This window comes from Neodiprion fabricii, chromosome 4 (assembly GCF_021155785.1).
Source record: "Neodiprion fabricii isolate iyNeoFabr1 chromosome 4, iyNeoFabr1.1, whole genome shotgun sequence".
Classification (NCBI taxonomy): Eukaryota; Metazoa; Arthropoda; class Insecta; order Hymenoptera; family Diprionidae; genus Neodiprion; species Neodiprion fabricii.
In genome coordinates this window covers 5070925-5084398 of record NC_060242.1, presented here as the reverse complement: position 1 = coordinate 5084398, position 13474 = coordinate 5070925, and the positions used below count along the sequence as shown (strand labels likewise).

General features: G+C 40.0%; 1 protein-coding gene across 4 annotated transcripts; it reads left to right on the top strand.

Moving 5' to 3' along the window:
- Window positions 1-4069: 4069 nt before the first annotated feature.
- Window positions 4070-8605, top strand: LOC124180551 (serine-enriched protein). 4 transcript variants are annotated; one of them, XM_046566193.1, is made up of 10 exons: window positions 4070-4375; window positions 4759-4935; window positions 5008-5255; window positions 5333-5468; window positions 6199-6237; window positions 7025-7142; window positions 7217-7374; window positions 7478-7609; window positions 7674-7856; window positions 7962-8605. In XM_046566193.1, exons 3-10 carry the CDS (start codon window positions 5023-5025, stop codon window positions 8130-8132), a joined length of 1170 nt encoding a protein of 389 aa, XP_046422149.1. In that variant the 5' UTR covers window positions 4070-4375; window positions 4759-4935; window positions 5008-5022; the 3' UTR covers window positions 8133-8605. The 4 variants fall into 4 exon arrangements, with proteins under 4 accessions (XP_046422149.1, XP_046422148.1, XP_046422152.1 ...); XM_046566192.1 differs by having other exon boundaries at window positions 4755-4935; XM_046566196.1 differs by having other exon boundaries at window positions 4755-4935; window positions 7966-8128.
- The last annotated feature ends 4869 nt before the right edge of the window (window positions 8606-13474 follow it).

Here is a 13474-nt window from a genome sequence, read left to right as displayed (position 1 = left end):
AGAAGATGATCTGGAAATTTGATCAATATCGATTTACAGCGTCTCTTGTCTGCAGTTTAGCATTTGTAATTGAGAGAGAGAAAAAAATCTCTATATAAAAACAACAGTTGAATAAATAATATTTTTAAAATAGTGCCACTGCAAATTTCTAGCTATAATTCACGGTACCGACGAGATACGACATATAGGTATAATAGAGAGTTATTCTCGTTTGGCGTGTAACGCGATAGGTGATTGAAATTGACGAAAAAAAATTGACTATCTGGTGTATACGCGATGCATTGATCTCGCGGAACATCCGAATCGATTTATAAATGAATAAACGAATGCATTACTATGTAAAATATTGCATTATAACAATATGCAAAGGTAAATTATACAAATATACATATGCGGTGTATGATAATAGTGATAATGATTAATTACGTAAGCGCTTCGTGGAAGTATTGTCGTACCAGTGCGAGCGGTGATTACTTAATGATACATACTACAGTAATAACGTATATTCAAGTTGAACAGGAATTTTCATGATAATTAAACATCGTTATTAGACATACGTTTGTATGACTATGTATATATATATATATATATTAGTATATATATATATATATATATATATATATATATATATAGAGTGCTTCGTCGCGATAAAATGTATTATATCCATACAACCAGTGCATATAAATACATACATATGTGTCATCTGTTTTTAACGTAAAAATACTAACGAGAATAATAACCAATGAATTAGGAGTAGACCTAATACTTATATAATTAATAAAAATCGGCGTGCGTCGTTTAAATATTATATACATATAGACAATTACTATAGTTGGCGGACGGTGTAGAAAGTGCGCGAAGAAGAACGAACGAGTAAATTTATACTACAACATTTTCTACTCTTTAATGAAGATGTAACATATCGTAATAATAATAGTAATAATATTATTACATAGGAATAATTATAATTATACTATTACGAAAATTATTGGCGTGACATATGCCGACACGTGATACTTGTATCATCATCATCATCATCATCATCATCATCAGGTGTATATCGAGTGTGCTGTTCACACCGCGTAACGTACAAATAAGATCAGTATATGATAAAAAAAAAAAAATTGCAACCCTCTTCGCGTGAAAAGCGGACGTGGATCGCGCTATAATCATAACGTAATATCAACCGTGCCTTATTTCGTGTACATAAATTACATAAATATTATATAATATTTCAATGACGATAATATTATGCAAGCATTTGTGTTTAATAAATGGATGTTGTTTTATGTTACTATAACCCTATCTCGTTATCCCGTCGTTTACGCGACATAACCTCTTCACCGTATATATTCACTGAATCCCCAACTTCCGTTTCGAATCTTCAATGCCGCAGAATCATTCCGGTTTCGAGAAATTAGTAGCTAAAACCGATAAGCGCAGCATAATCCATGGCCGCCGCCATGTTGCGTGGGTTTTCCTGTCGCCTCACGACTTTAGACTACGTTTTCTACCTACCGACGGTTGAATTCGGAAAGATCAATGGCTTGGCCAGTCGCACAGCCTTGGCAGAATTGAAACAAGCTCGTCGTCGCAATTTTCAAAAGTTTTACACGGCTCCGGGAAACCGTAATGAAAATTTCTCCTTCTCCGACACCATTGACGTTTCGCCTTATCATCTGCCGGGAAACGATGACGTGTATATTAAAATACTTCCAATGACTCTGGTAACAGTAGCGCGCGTTTTTACCATCGATTTTCAGGGTTAATTATACAACTGCAGATTGCGCATCAGCCGGAATTCGTTCGAATATTCATCGTTATTCACCGAATTTCTTATGAATATAGTGAACCGTATTCGATTCTTTTTGAATTCAATGTTTCATCGAGGTAACATATTTGAGCTCCCTCGGCAAAGTAGGGATCGCTCTTACCGCACCTCCATCCTCCAAGGGGTGGGTTCGGCGCAAGTGATCAATCCGCAACTCGGAGTAATAATGCTCTGGACGCAGCTCGTCGCCTTTTCGTCCGTGGTGACTACATTCAATATTCCACCGTAAAATTCGCGAGCAAAAGTACAGCACGCACCGTTTAATCAAAGATTATATCTATTAAACCTGCAGCCTCTACCGATTCGTCAGAGCTTTGTGCTATATACGAAAACGAGCGCTAAGCGGCTGCGCCGCTCGTTATTCTCACGCCGGCGCTCTCGGCGTTCAAATTACCCTTCAGGAAGGCGGCTCCACCCCCCGAAATCCCCGACACTATCAACTGATATGAATTTTTTACGTCGTAATGACCCGTTATCTGTCGTTGAAAACATCAGATTTGACAAATTGGGGAGGCGGAGCAAAATGGCAACCAAACGGAGGTCGTTAGCCGATCGTTTCGGGAAAATTGATTGGACATCATCAAGGCAAGGAAAATTCCTTTGTCACATCAAATTGACACCGGATGAAAAACTACATTCATTACTAAATACGGTTCGTGTATTATATGATTTGTATACATATATATATTTATATATTATGGCGAATCGTGAATGATGACTCCTTTATTCCTACAGTCACTTGCTCGATCATCTTTACTTTCCCATGTTTTCCGCTCTAATTCCATCGATCGGCATTTATCGGTTCACTGGTTATTCTTTAACGACGCGAGGCAGATACGGTGTAAAAAATTACCAACAGCCTGCAACGTTTGCGGACAGGTGTTACACGCACCTTCGTATAATGTATAACATGTAGATGAAAATATGCAGCTACTTGTTGCAGGCAGCGAGTATTGATCTCTCTAGAAAGAGGCAGACAGCGAGTTTGAGGGAGATAAAAAGTTTGCCTGGAAATATGAATGACTGCGGTGGATCGGATTTCTGGCATTTGAGTTCAGACGTACCCAAATGTATCAAACAAGTATCGAATGCGAAATCTCTCAGGGGTGGGGGAGGAGCGTAAAACGGGTCGTAATCTATTACACGCGCCTGCGCGTGCCAGATGAAACAAAGTGAAACGTGATTTCAATCAATCCAGATGATAATCGGATTATCATACCGCTGAAAATACACGAGTCTTATAATCTGATAATGTTATTAGAAATCCGATGAGAATCTTTCAAGTCTCGATAAAACGAGCATAGCCAGGTATACCGATAAGAGCGCAATAACGTGATTGAAAATTTCGAGAGAAGAGTAAGATAAAGGATGAAAATTGTCGTATATAATGGGAACACCTCGTCGTCGAGGGCTCATCTCGCCCAGGGAGAAACCGCACGGTCGTGACGTCAACGACGCTCCCTGGGTGACCCAGTTTAGGGCGCGTCAATGTCACCGGATTCTGGGTCACCCTTTGCACGTAGACCTGTAAGTGTGTGGCGGTCATCCCACCCTCTTCCTTTCCCCATTCAATAACGCCCCCAGCAAGTCAGAGCTCCTGGAACTTGGTTCCACCTTGCGTGCAGACGGCACACATACTTACGCCTGAACCTCGAGGACGTTGTATCTTACGCTACCGGCCAGGGTCTCAACCCCCGAACAAACTCGATTTCACAAGACCTTCGGCGAATTTACCACCGAGTCGCGGAACTGAGCCCGGCGGTTTCGTCGATAATTATTCATTATCGTCCGGCTGGAATTCCGCATAGCAGAAACCAATTTCATATGGTTTAAGCTTCAGCGATTGAGAATTTGTGCGGCTGAAATTGTTTCGTCTAGTAAATAATTGAAAGTGACGATCGTTTCTAACGAACGGTCATTTTATACCTTGTCCTTATGATCCGCGGTTTAATCAATATACGCGAGGGATGATTACACCGTGATTAAATAGCTGCGATGAAAAATTTCCAGGCCGTGCTGACGCCTGGTGTAATTTTTTCTTTTTTTTTTTCACTGTTTTTTCCTTCTTTCTTTTTTTTTTCTCTTCTTTACCTTTGTTCCCGAGGGGATAATTTTTATCTCGAATTAAAAGTTCTTCAATAAACAACCGAGAGTCGGATGGGCGCAGGCTCGACGGCGTCGCGGCGCAGGCGCCGGTGATGAAGGTTGGCCGCAGAGTGTGGAGAGGCGAGTCTATAGGGTAAGAAGTGCACCGATAGAAACGCCGTTCCGTAGTTCAGATACGGTATTCATTCATAGGTAGACCCTCTGCCTAGATAACTCATCGGCACTAGCGCACATCAGGATAAACAAACTTCATTTTATCACACGCAGGTTCATGCCCAGCTAGTTTCGCGCACAGAATTGTCGATCACGAGTTTTCAACCTTGCATCCAGGTTATTCAATCCGTTGAAAATCATTCGTTACACGCGTTTTACGGGTGTGCAATTAATATTATGCCCCTTCGCAGGGTAATCAGTGACGCGCAAACTTGAAGACAACAGGTAACGTGACATGTTGCGTAATACAGCTTTTCGCCACCTCCCCTTAATCTGCATAACTTCTTTCGGGTTTTGATTTTCTTTTTTTTTTTTTCTTGTCAAGACACAGGCAAATACGCCACGCTGTTTGTGTATTGAATTAAAATTTTTGAAAATAAAAACTGCAACACCGTGATATTATCACGAATTTCGATTGAACTCAGAATTCCCGATGCATAGCTGTTGGATTAGAACAACTTTCGAACCGACGGGTTGATAAGCATATTACAATACCGCATGTTTCTGCAATAACGAAGAACCTTTATACAGGCGTTCAGATTTCCCGACGCTACAATCATTCCAACTTCAACTTATACATCATACATGACAAACTGTTGCACAGGCAGGTTCGTGCCGCGGTCTTCTTCCCTCGGAGTCTGGGGTGTGAATAAAAAGGCACCGAGGTCCACAAAGCGTATAATATGCGTAACGAGAATTTGCCGCAATTAGTGAAGTGAGGTAAAGTGTTTTTTCGAGGGAAAAACAGCCCGGTGGGCGAGCGGGCACCGGGACTCCAGCAACAGGTAATTAACGAGAAGCTCCGGTGTCAAATGGCCAGGGTCCTTATCTATGAGGTGTAAAAATTACGGTCCCAGGAGAGCTCTGGGTCCATGCCTGAGGCGTCGGGATCGGGCCTCGGCCTCGGCCGTGGCCTTGGAATGATAGGCGCGATGGACTCGCTGCTGGACGAACCGGACTACTCGACCTTTGAGAACAAGAGCGGACTTGCCGAGGACATGAAGTTCCTGGCAAGCATGCCCGAGCTTTGCGACGTGACCTTCCTCGTCGGTGACACCCGGGAGCCGGTCTGCGCGGTCAAGGCAGTCCTGGCGGCTCGTAGCAGGTGAAAAACCGCGTCGAACCCGCCCCGGAAATGGACTCCGAGGCGTATTCCAACGCCATTGGCATTATCTGTTTCAGGGTCTTTCACAAGATGCTTTACCAGGCGCCCAGCCCACAGCGCAAAAAGGACCCACCACCCAAGGAGAACAAGATACGTCTCTTCCTGAAACGAAGCTCGGAGCCACTGCTCAACCTCCAGAACGCCACTCAACAGGTATAACCAAAAATACTAACATCCACGCTTCGTAAGAATTCGCCGATATTGTGGCCCAAGTGTGCAAAGGCCGAGAGTATAAACTCGGGAGCGCAGATTATACGGTGAAACGGATTGATAAAGATCTATATTTTGATATTTGACGAATGATTAGGCAGACACGCATAACACTGTAACATACAATTGTGCTTAGGCTCAATACAAGAATGCTGCAAGGCTTCGAATGAACGATTTTTTCGCTTTGAGTGACATCACTTACCTCTACACGTACTCGTGTAATACATTATTGTGCAGTAAATTTTATACAAAAACAGTAAACATTAACAACGGTTCGTTTGCGTATGATACGGAAGAACGGATTAGCCCCGTTTTTTTTTTTTTCATCCCTGATTCACCTGATTATCGATATATTTTATCAACACCGCATTCTGTGTATATGTGTAAAACGAAACTACTCGACATCTTGAAAATATTCGAATTTGACCACTGGAGAGAAAAAAAGATAAAACGAAAACCACAAGGTAAAAGAAAAAAGAAATCACAGCCGAGTTGAGGGTTGATTTTTTGAACGTGAAATGAAACTAATAGCTCATGAAATACGACCCTACCCGTTGTTGACGACGGTGTTGCGTAAACCGCGGTTGGCGTAAATTGTTAGCCGCAACACGGGCTTCGGTGTTACAAATTCAAAATAGCAATAGTAAGTGTATATTTGTTATGTGTCGTGTAGCGATCAGGCTTCGCGCAGCAGCTGGCCCCCATTCAAGAGGTACTTTAATCACCTATTTAATCATAAAACTCCTATCAATTAGTCATCTAGTAGGAGCTGAAAGTATGCCTTTATATTTTCACACACGTACTTACATGCATACATGTATGGTAGATGATAGAGTCAAGCATAACCGAGTTAGGTAGCATCGGTCCCAAGTATCTTAAGTGCTGGGCAAAGTCAGCGTAAAATTTGTTTTAATTTCGCATCAATTAACGGCCAACGAACAAAGGAACAAATAATCGGAACTGATATACCTACATAGGCAAAATTTACGCTGGCTTGAACTGATCACTAAATAATTTTCTCTACCAACACCCATTGTCGAATTCTCACCCCGACTTGGTTCGTGCCTGTTGCAATGTGCTCTTACTTTTAATATATGGATAGTGTGCTTGCACCAGGATTGATTATAGTGAGCTTTGGTTGTTTGTTAAATTATTTCACCGCAGTCGTACCGCAACTCGCTACACTGTTCGTGACTGTCGTTATTGTGAAAGTTATTTGAGAAAAGACTGCGGGGCGTAAAGCACGGCTACACGTTCGTTCAATGTTTGACGATCAGGTACTCCATAATTAACCGCTATCGCTTGTTCCGCACAAAAACATCACCAGCAATATCTTCTCTTCTACAGTCGCTCAGCATGGACGCTCTCTTTCGATTCTGTTACACTTATAGCTATCGTACTTGCATCAGCATATTATTTATGCTACTGATCGTACCGAATTTCATACCTTGAATCGGACAACGCTCGAACCCGCTAATAACAGTATTTCTTCATCGCAGCCACAGTCGAACCAGCATCACACTCTGATCATAGAGGAGTTCGAACCCGACGTGTTTCGCCAGCTCATCGAGTACATCCACACCGGATGCGTCACTCTTCAACCGAGAACTCTGCTGGGTCAGTTTTTCCCAATCAATAGGTCAACGACGAACCTCTGTAATCACTAATTTTTCCCCATTCTTTTCTCCCAGGCGTGATGAACGCTGCCGATTACTACGGACTTGACGAGCTCAGGAGAGCTTGCGCCGGTTTCGTTCAGTGCTGCATAACGGTCGACACGGTCTGCGCCCTTTTGGCTTCGGCGGAGCGGTACATTCAGTACAAATGTACGAAATCGCTGGTGCAAAAGGTCGGTTGAACCGTAGAGCTAACCCTTTCTCTGGTGATAAAATCATCTCTGCAATGTCAAATGGTTCAGCGCTAACGGCACTTCTCATTGGCCTGTGTAAAAGGTCCTGGAGTTCGTCGACAAGCACGGGAACGAGGTGTTAAATCTGGGCTCGTTCACCCTCCTGCCTCAGCACGTGGTCCGGTTGATACTGGCCAGGGAAGAACTCGTCGCCGAAGAGTTCACCAAGTTTCAGGTAAACGGTCAACGTCCCTCTCTGGCGTATCGTTGAAATTGAACGAGTCCATTTTAAACCGCAGGCCGCGCTGATGTGGAGCAAGAAGTACTTCGACAGCAACCAGAACACTCCGCTGAAGGACGTGATCGGTAACTTCCTGGTCTACATACAGTTCCAAAAAATACCGGCGAACGTACTGATGCGGGAGGTTCACCCGCTGGGTCTTGTGCCCGACAACATAATCATGAACGCATTGGCCTATCAGGTGCGTGTCTTGACTCTGCGAGGTGTCGATAGTTTGGAAACGGGTCGCGCCTCCCCGAAGCGAGGAAGCGGGAGGGTACGGCACTTGACTAAAGGGTTGTTGCAGGCAGACCCAACCAGTGTCGACCCCGGGAAACTCTCCCCACACAGAGTGAGGCGTCAGGGTAGGAGTATGTCGGTGCAGTCCTCGCTCGACCCTTACGGCAGCAACACGACCCTGAGCTCAAGCGGAAGTGACGTCGGTTCGGACCAGAAACAAAACTCGGGTAGCAACTAACCTACAGCCGCGGCCGCCCCAGCTGCGGCCGCTCCGAACGTCCCGATGCCTTTCCCAGAACGCGAATCCCCCTTAATTGTTCCGCGAGAGGATGTCGGCGGCGACCCCGCGGCCGCTGGCTTGGGCGGCCTCTACATCCGCTTTGTCCTTAGGCAGGAGGGCCGGGCAGACCTTGTTTGGCTCTACAAGACGCACAAATTTTAATCACCTACAATTACAAGGAAGATATCCCAGGTCGATATCTCCGATTTCATTTCTTTTCTCATACGTTACGGTAGACTGAACTCTAAGCGACACGTATCCTTTTTCGTCCGCCATTCGACGCTTTAAGGGGGTGAGATAACATTCTCCAAAGTAAGGCACGTCAAGAGGCGATTTAGCATTTTTTTTTTTTTTTTTTTGAGAGAGAAAAAATTACATTCTACATTTCTCGTCATGAGAAAACTTTCCCGCACTGAGAGAAATTTTCAGTTCCGGTTACTTACCTTTTTTTTATTTTGAGATAGTATACATTGAGTATTTATCAAGTTATTATTTATCAAGAAGCTGTAATGGGATTATAAACAAAAACTTAGATATCGATGCTTCGTTCAAATCTCTTCAAAGTGCTTTAAAAGTCTAGCAGATCCGTTTGATTACACTCAACAATGGTTTATTCTATTCAAACTACTGTTTTTTTGCAGATTCATCGATATTGATTATGATGAACCGATTGGAATATTCAATCGACTATTGGAAAGAAACAAAAATCTGTTTCATTGACTTGAAAAATAGTCATTCGAATAAAATAAGTGATCGTAAATTGAAATCCAATAAATCCGCTTGATTATTAACTGTTTTAACGGGATTTTGTAGAAAACATTGATATCTAAGCTATTGTTTATCCTTCGATTATCTCTTACTCTTGTGTCTTTAAACAGACTTTCTCAGCTTTCAAATATAATACTTTGATAAATACTCAACGTACAAAAATCTTTTAATGGATCTAATAAAAGGTATCGACTTTTGGCTCACAAACCTTCTTAACAGCACAATAACTCTGCAGCTAGTCCAATGTCAGAGTTGAGTATTTTTATTTTAGTTTTTTTTGCTCCCGGAAACTTCCGGTTCATTTCTACTTCTTTCCATTTTAGGGGGTCGAGTTTTTTCAATATTCAATTATCCGTAGAGCCTCAATTTCCTGGTGGAGTAATTTTAGCCGGTATGCAATGAGCATATGCAATTCAAAGAAAACAGATTCGTCTTACGCTCATAATCATCATGATTATATTCACGACAAAATACCTTGTGCTCTGCGATATTTGAATTTATCGGGGTTTTTTTACTGCAAATTTTGTGCACTCGTCAGGCTGAGATAGAAAAATTTCATCAGGAAATGTGAGAAACGGCAGATAAAAGCGTAGCTCAAAATATAAGAATTTTTTGTCACGCTTCGCGTCAAAGTTTCAGATAAATAGTACAGTTTTTAATTTCGATACAATCTCCAGAAAAAATCTTCCATTGAACAATTGTCCAGTTTGTCCCTGTCCGCTGAATATTTATGGGTTTCTCGAATAGCGATGAAATAGCGTAATAAAAAATCAATTAATATTCTGTCATAAATAAATGCTCAATTTGATTTATTCACAGGGACATTGGCAGGTTTGAATACATATTATACATACACACGTAGTCAATATACATAGAGTATATTGATATACAAAATTATAAATAATACAATTATAACATATCCATCAATCGAGCGATAAATGATACCTCGTAATGGTAGTGACGTTTTAAATTATATATTTGATACTACTACAAAGTCACAGTAGCTGTTGTTCTCCCATCATTTACGTGATGAGAAAGAAATTAAAAATATCGCGATTGAATCATTTCGTGTGTTTAGAATCCTCATGAATATGTGTAACAAGTATCGACGAATCGATGCGTAATCAGTTAGAGAATATTAAAAGCGTGCATCAATCATTTACCTTACAAAAAAAAGGAAAAAGAAAAAAAAAGTAACGAGAAGCCGGCGAATATAAAAAATTGAACGAAACCACATTACGTGTTCTCCTTCGATTGCGAAAATGACTCGTGTATATATGTATATCCCAGAAAGCCGTATTTACTTAATGATCATGCGATCTGTAATATTAATCAGCGTTGTGAAATCGAGATCTATCGATCAAACATTTCCATGCATCCTTGTCGTGTGGATTTTCGCGAGTTAATCAACCCTCGCCCGAAGCGCACTAACTGTGATCCTGAAGATTTCTTTTTTTTTTTTCTACTCATCTTAGCCTCAGGGGGTGTGGTAACCCCCCTCCCCATACAGACTGAACTTTGCCATAAAGTTCAATTGATAATTAATATTAAAAACTATATTCATCAACTTATAATACACCAAGTTGTGTAACAGCAAAGATACGTCATACTGCGTGTTTTTCATGATTTATACAAAACCGGCAGGAGCCCCGCCTTCCTCCGATGCATGCACAAGTTTTCCACCCCGAGTCCTGTCGATTACCCCCAAAACTATTTGTCATCGTTCCGTCAACACGTGACTTATAATGATGCATTAGACGTCCGGTACAAACAGAAATTTTGTAAACGATAACGATTTAATTGCCAAAACAATTATACCCCGTTGATAAACATGGATGTCAATTTTGAAACGACGAATTACAATTAAAAATAATGTCAGTTTTGTTTTCGTGGAAAATGAATTAGCTGAAAATCGCTGCTCTTAAATTGTCTCAAAATTTTTCAAGTTTTCGAACAATGACTTACTGGCAATTTACAAAAAAAAATCTATTCAGAAAACGAAATGTACTTTGTATCCTGCACGTATAGAACAAGATGCTGGAATTTTATAATTCTTGTGAATTTATCCATAACTGCACATTCGGTGTTTAATTTGATTCCATGTATATTTTAAGGGAAAGAAGTTGTTTCGATACAATTGAACTCAATCAATCATACTTAAAACTTTTTTTAAATCTCAGATTAATATTTTTGACGATAATCCGTACGTCTCATGCATCTTTAAATTCTGCCATGGCTGGTGGTTGGCTGTTATATCACCTGTTGTCAAGTTGTTATTCGAAAAATACTGCAAGTTGTTTTACAGCGCTGATGGACGTTTCGATTACGATAAATTTGGCATTAGTTGATCTTGCGAGATTTTCCCTCAATCGAGTGATCGGTGGGAGACTCAACTGATAAAAGGTGCTTGCGAGATCGGTGCTGACTTTTGCCCCCTATGACGAAGTCATTTCGATCAGTAAGCATCGATAAAATCGCTAAGATTGCATATCGGATACGATAGAGAATCGAAGTTGCCAGGCATTCTTACAACCAGAAATAAAAATAGTTTCGAGTTTCCATAATACTGTGGTTAAACAAATCGACCGATCGAAACATCCATTATGCGTCGTCAGGTTAGTTGCTACCCTGAAAATATCTTATCCACATTATATAGGGGTTATTTATATATCTAAAAGAAGTTACGTAAATTTAAGCAAATACTATCATTGTTATGTATTTAATATTAAACAAAGAAAGAAGATAAAAACAAAAAAAAAAAAATTATTGTCCCGTTTTTCCGTGGATTTAAAATACGAGTGTTATACGGACATTATATTTAAAAATATAATGTTTTAATAATGATTACTGCGCTTTATCGTAGTAATTGATATATTTTTTATTTCATTTTTTCACCCGCGTTAATACGAATGAAGAGGGGGGGGGAGGGGGGGGGGGGGAAGAATAAAGGTCGCGAACTGATATCACTTATATACTTCATGTAAGCATTATATTATACATAATGCCTAATAGATACATATTTTTCAAAACGAATTACCTCAAAATTCTCACTCTAGACGGTGAAACTTTTTTTTTTTTACCCCTTTCAATTAATCATCAGCCCAGACAGCTTGTAATATGCCGGCACTGCGATTCAAAATTCACTGCGAATTTATCTAATCGTATGTACCGAAAAATGAAATACCCTCAAAACACGTCCAGGTATACACATATAGATATGTGTGTACGCCTAACGTATCAAAAGTGCCGGCTCAACTTCTGTGACATTTCTAACAGCGTACGCAAACTATACAGTCAAAGAACAAGGACGGATCAGGCGATAACTCGAACCACTTTTTTACTCATATACATATATATATATAAATTTCGTTTAAAATACGATTAATACCTTGTGACTGTCGCATTGCTTGTTGATTGTCTGTATGTTCACGTACCTGGAACATTGGATTTTGATGTGAAAAATTGAAAAACTCTTGCATGGTCGACGACCGCGAATTATTATTGTTGTTATCAGTTTTTACTGATTAGTAATTAGGTTAAAAATACAGAAAAAAAATTACTTTTACAAATTTTTTTGTTATTTTGTCGATATGACGGGACGACTGGATGCAAAATTATATGGCCACGAATGTTTCATAATCAAATTTTTATCAATGTGTGTAACATGTTTTCAATATGTTACATAAAAATGCGCATAAGTGTCAATGATATGTTTGTAAATGTGAATAACTGTATTGTCGTACTATTGTATAGCCTTGCGTGCAGCGATGTATAATTTTGCTTTTAATTTATGAGTGCCAATAATTTCATCGTATGATATCTTTTCGGCAAGACAAAAAAATATCGTTACAATTCAATTCCGCATAAATAATCTTACGAATTTTCGAACCTTTGTCGCGGCCATAAAAAAAAAAAATTGAATTACATTGTCATAATTTTGGGTAACTCTTTCTCAGAGCAACAAGTAATTTCTTTTCCCGACTATTCGCTCCTCTGTGACCGAATTGGGCGCAGATTTTAATTTTGCAAATATTGTTGGAATGAGTTTGGGGAAAATGAGTAATCGTATCAATTCACCTTACTATTGTACCTACTCAACGGCCGTATTGCAAAGACATAAGTAATTATAATTTAATTATTAAGCATAATTGTATCAATAAGACATTGATACAATTATGCTGTAAACAATTACCGCAAACGAGTCATACGATCTGACCCTTTGTTTTAATTTCCAATGTATTGTACTTGCTATGTAAGATTGAAAAAAAAAAGAACAAGAGTATATCATGTTGTTAATCATATGCACATCTATAGATTTTTTATGCCAGCAATACTCATTACTACCTGACGCTTATTAACTATTCCATTGTTATCGGCCGGCGAAAGCCATATTGTTGGATTGTTTTATAGTTACACAAGTATTGGGATGAAATTTTTCTGTGCATATCATAACGAAGAAATATACGTATATATACATACACGCATTGTTTACGTACGAATACTGCAGGTAAAATTCGTATTCGGTGTGACGT

Coding starts and splice junctions, on each gene's coding strand:
- LOC124180551 (XM_046566193.1), top strand. CDS start 5,023: ATGCCTGAGGCGTCGGGATCGGGCCTCGGCCTCGGCCGTGGCCTTGGA. Junction 6,238..7,024: donor AGCTGGCCCCCATTCAAGAG/GTACTTTAATCA, acceptor TCTTCATCGCAG/CCACAGTCGAACCAGCATCA. Junction 7,610..7,673: donor AAGAGTTCACCAAGTTTCAG/GTAAACGGTCAA, acceptor TTTAAACCGCAG/GCCGCGCTGATGTGGAGCAA.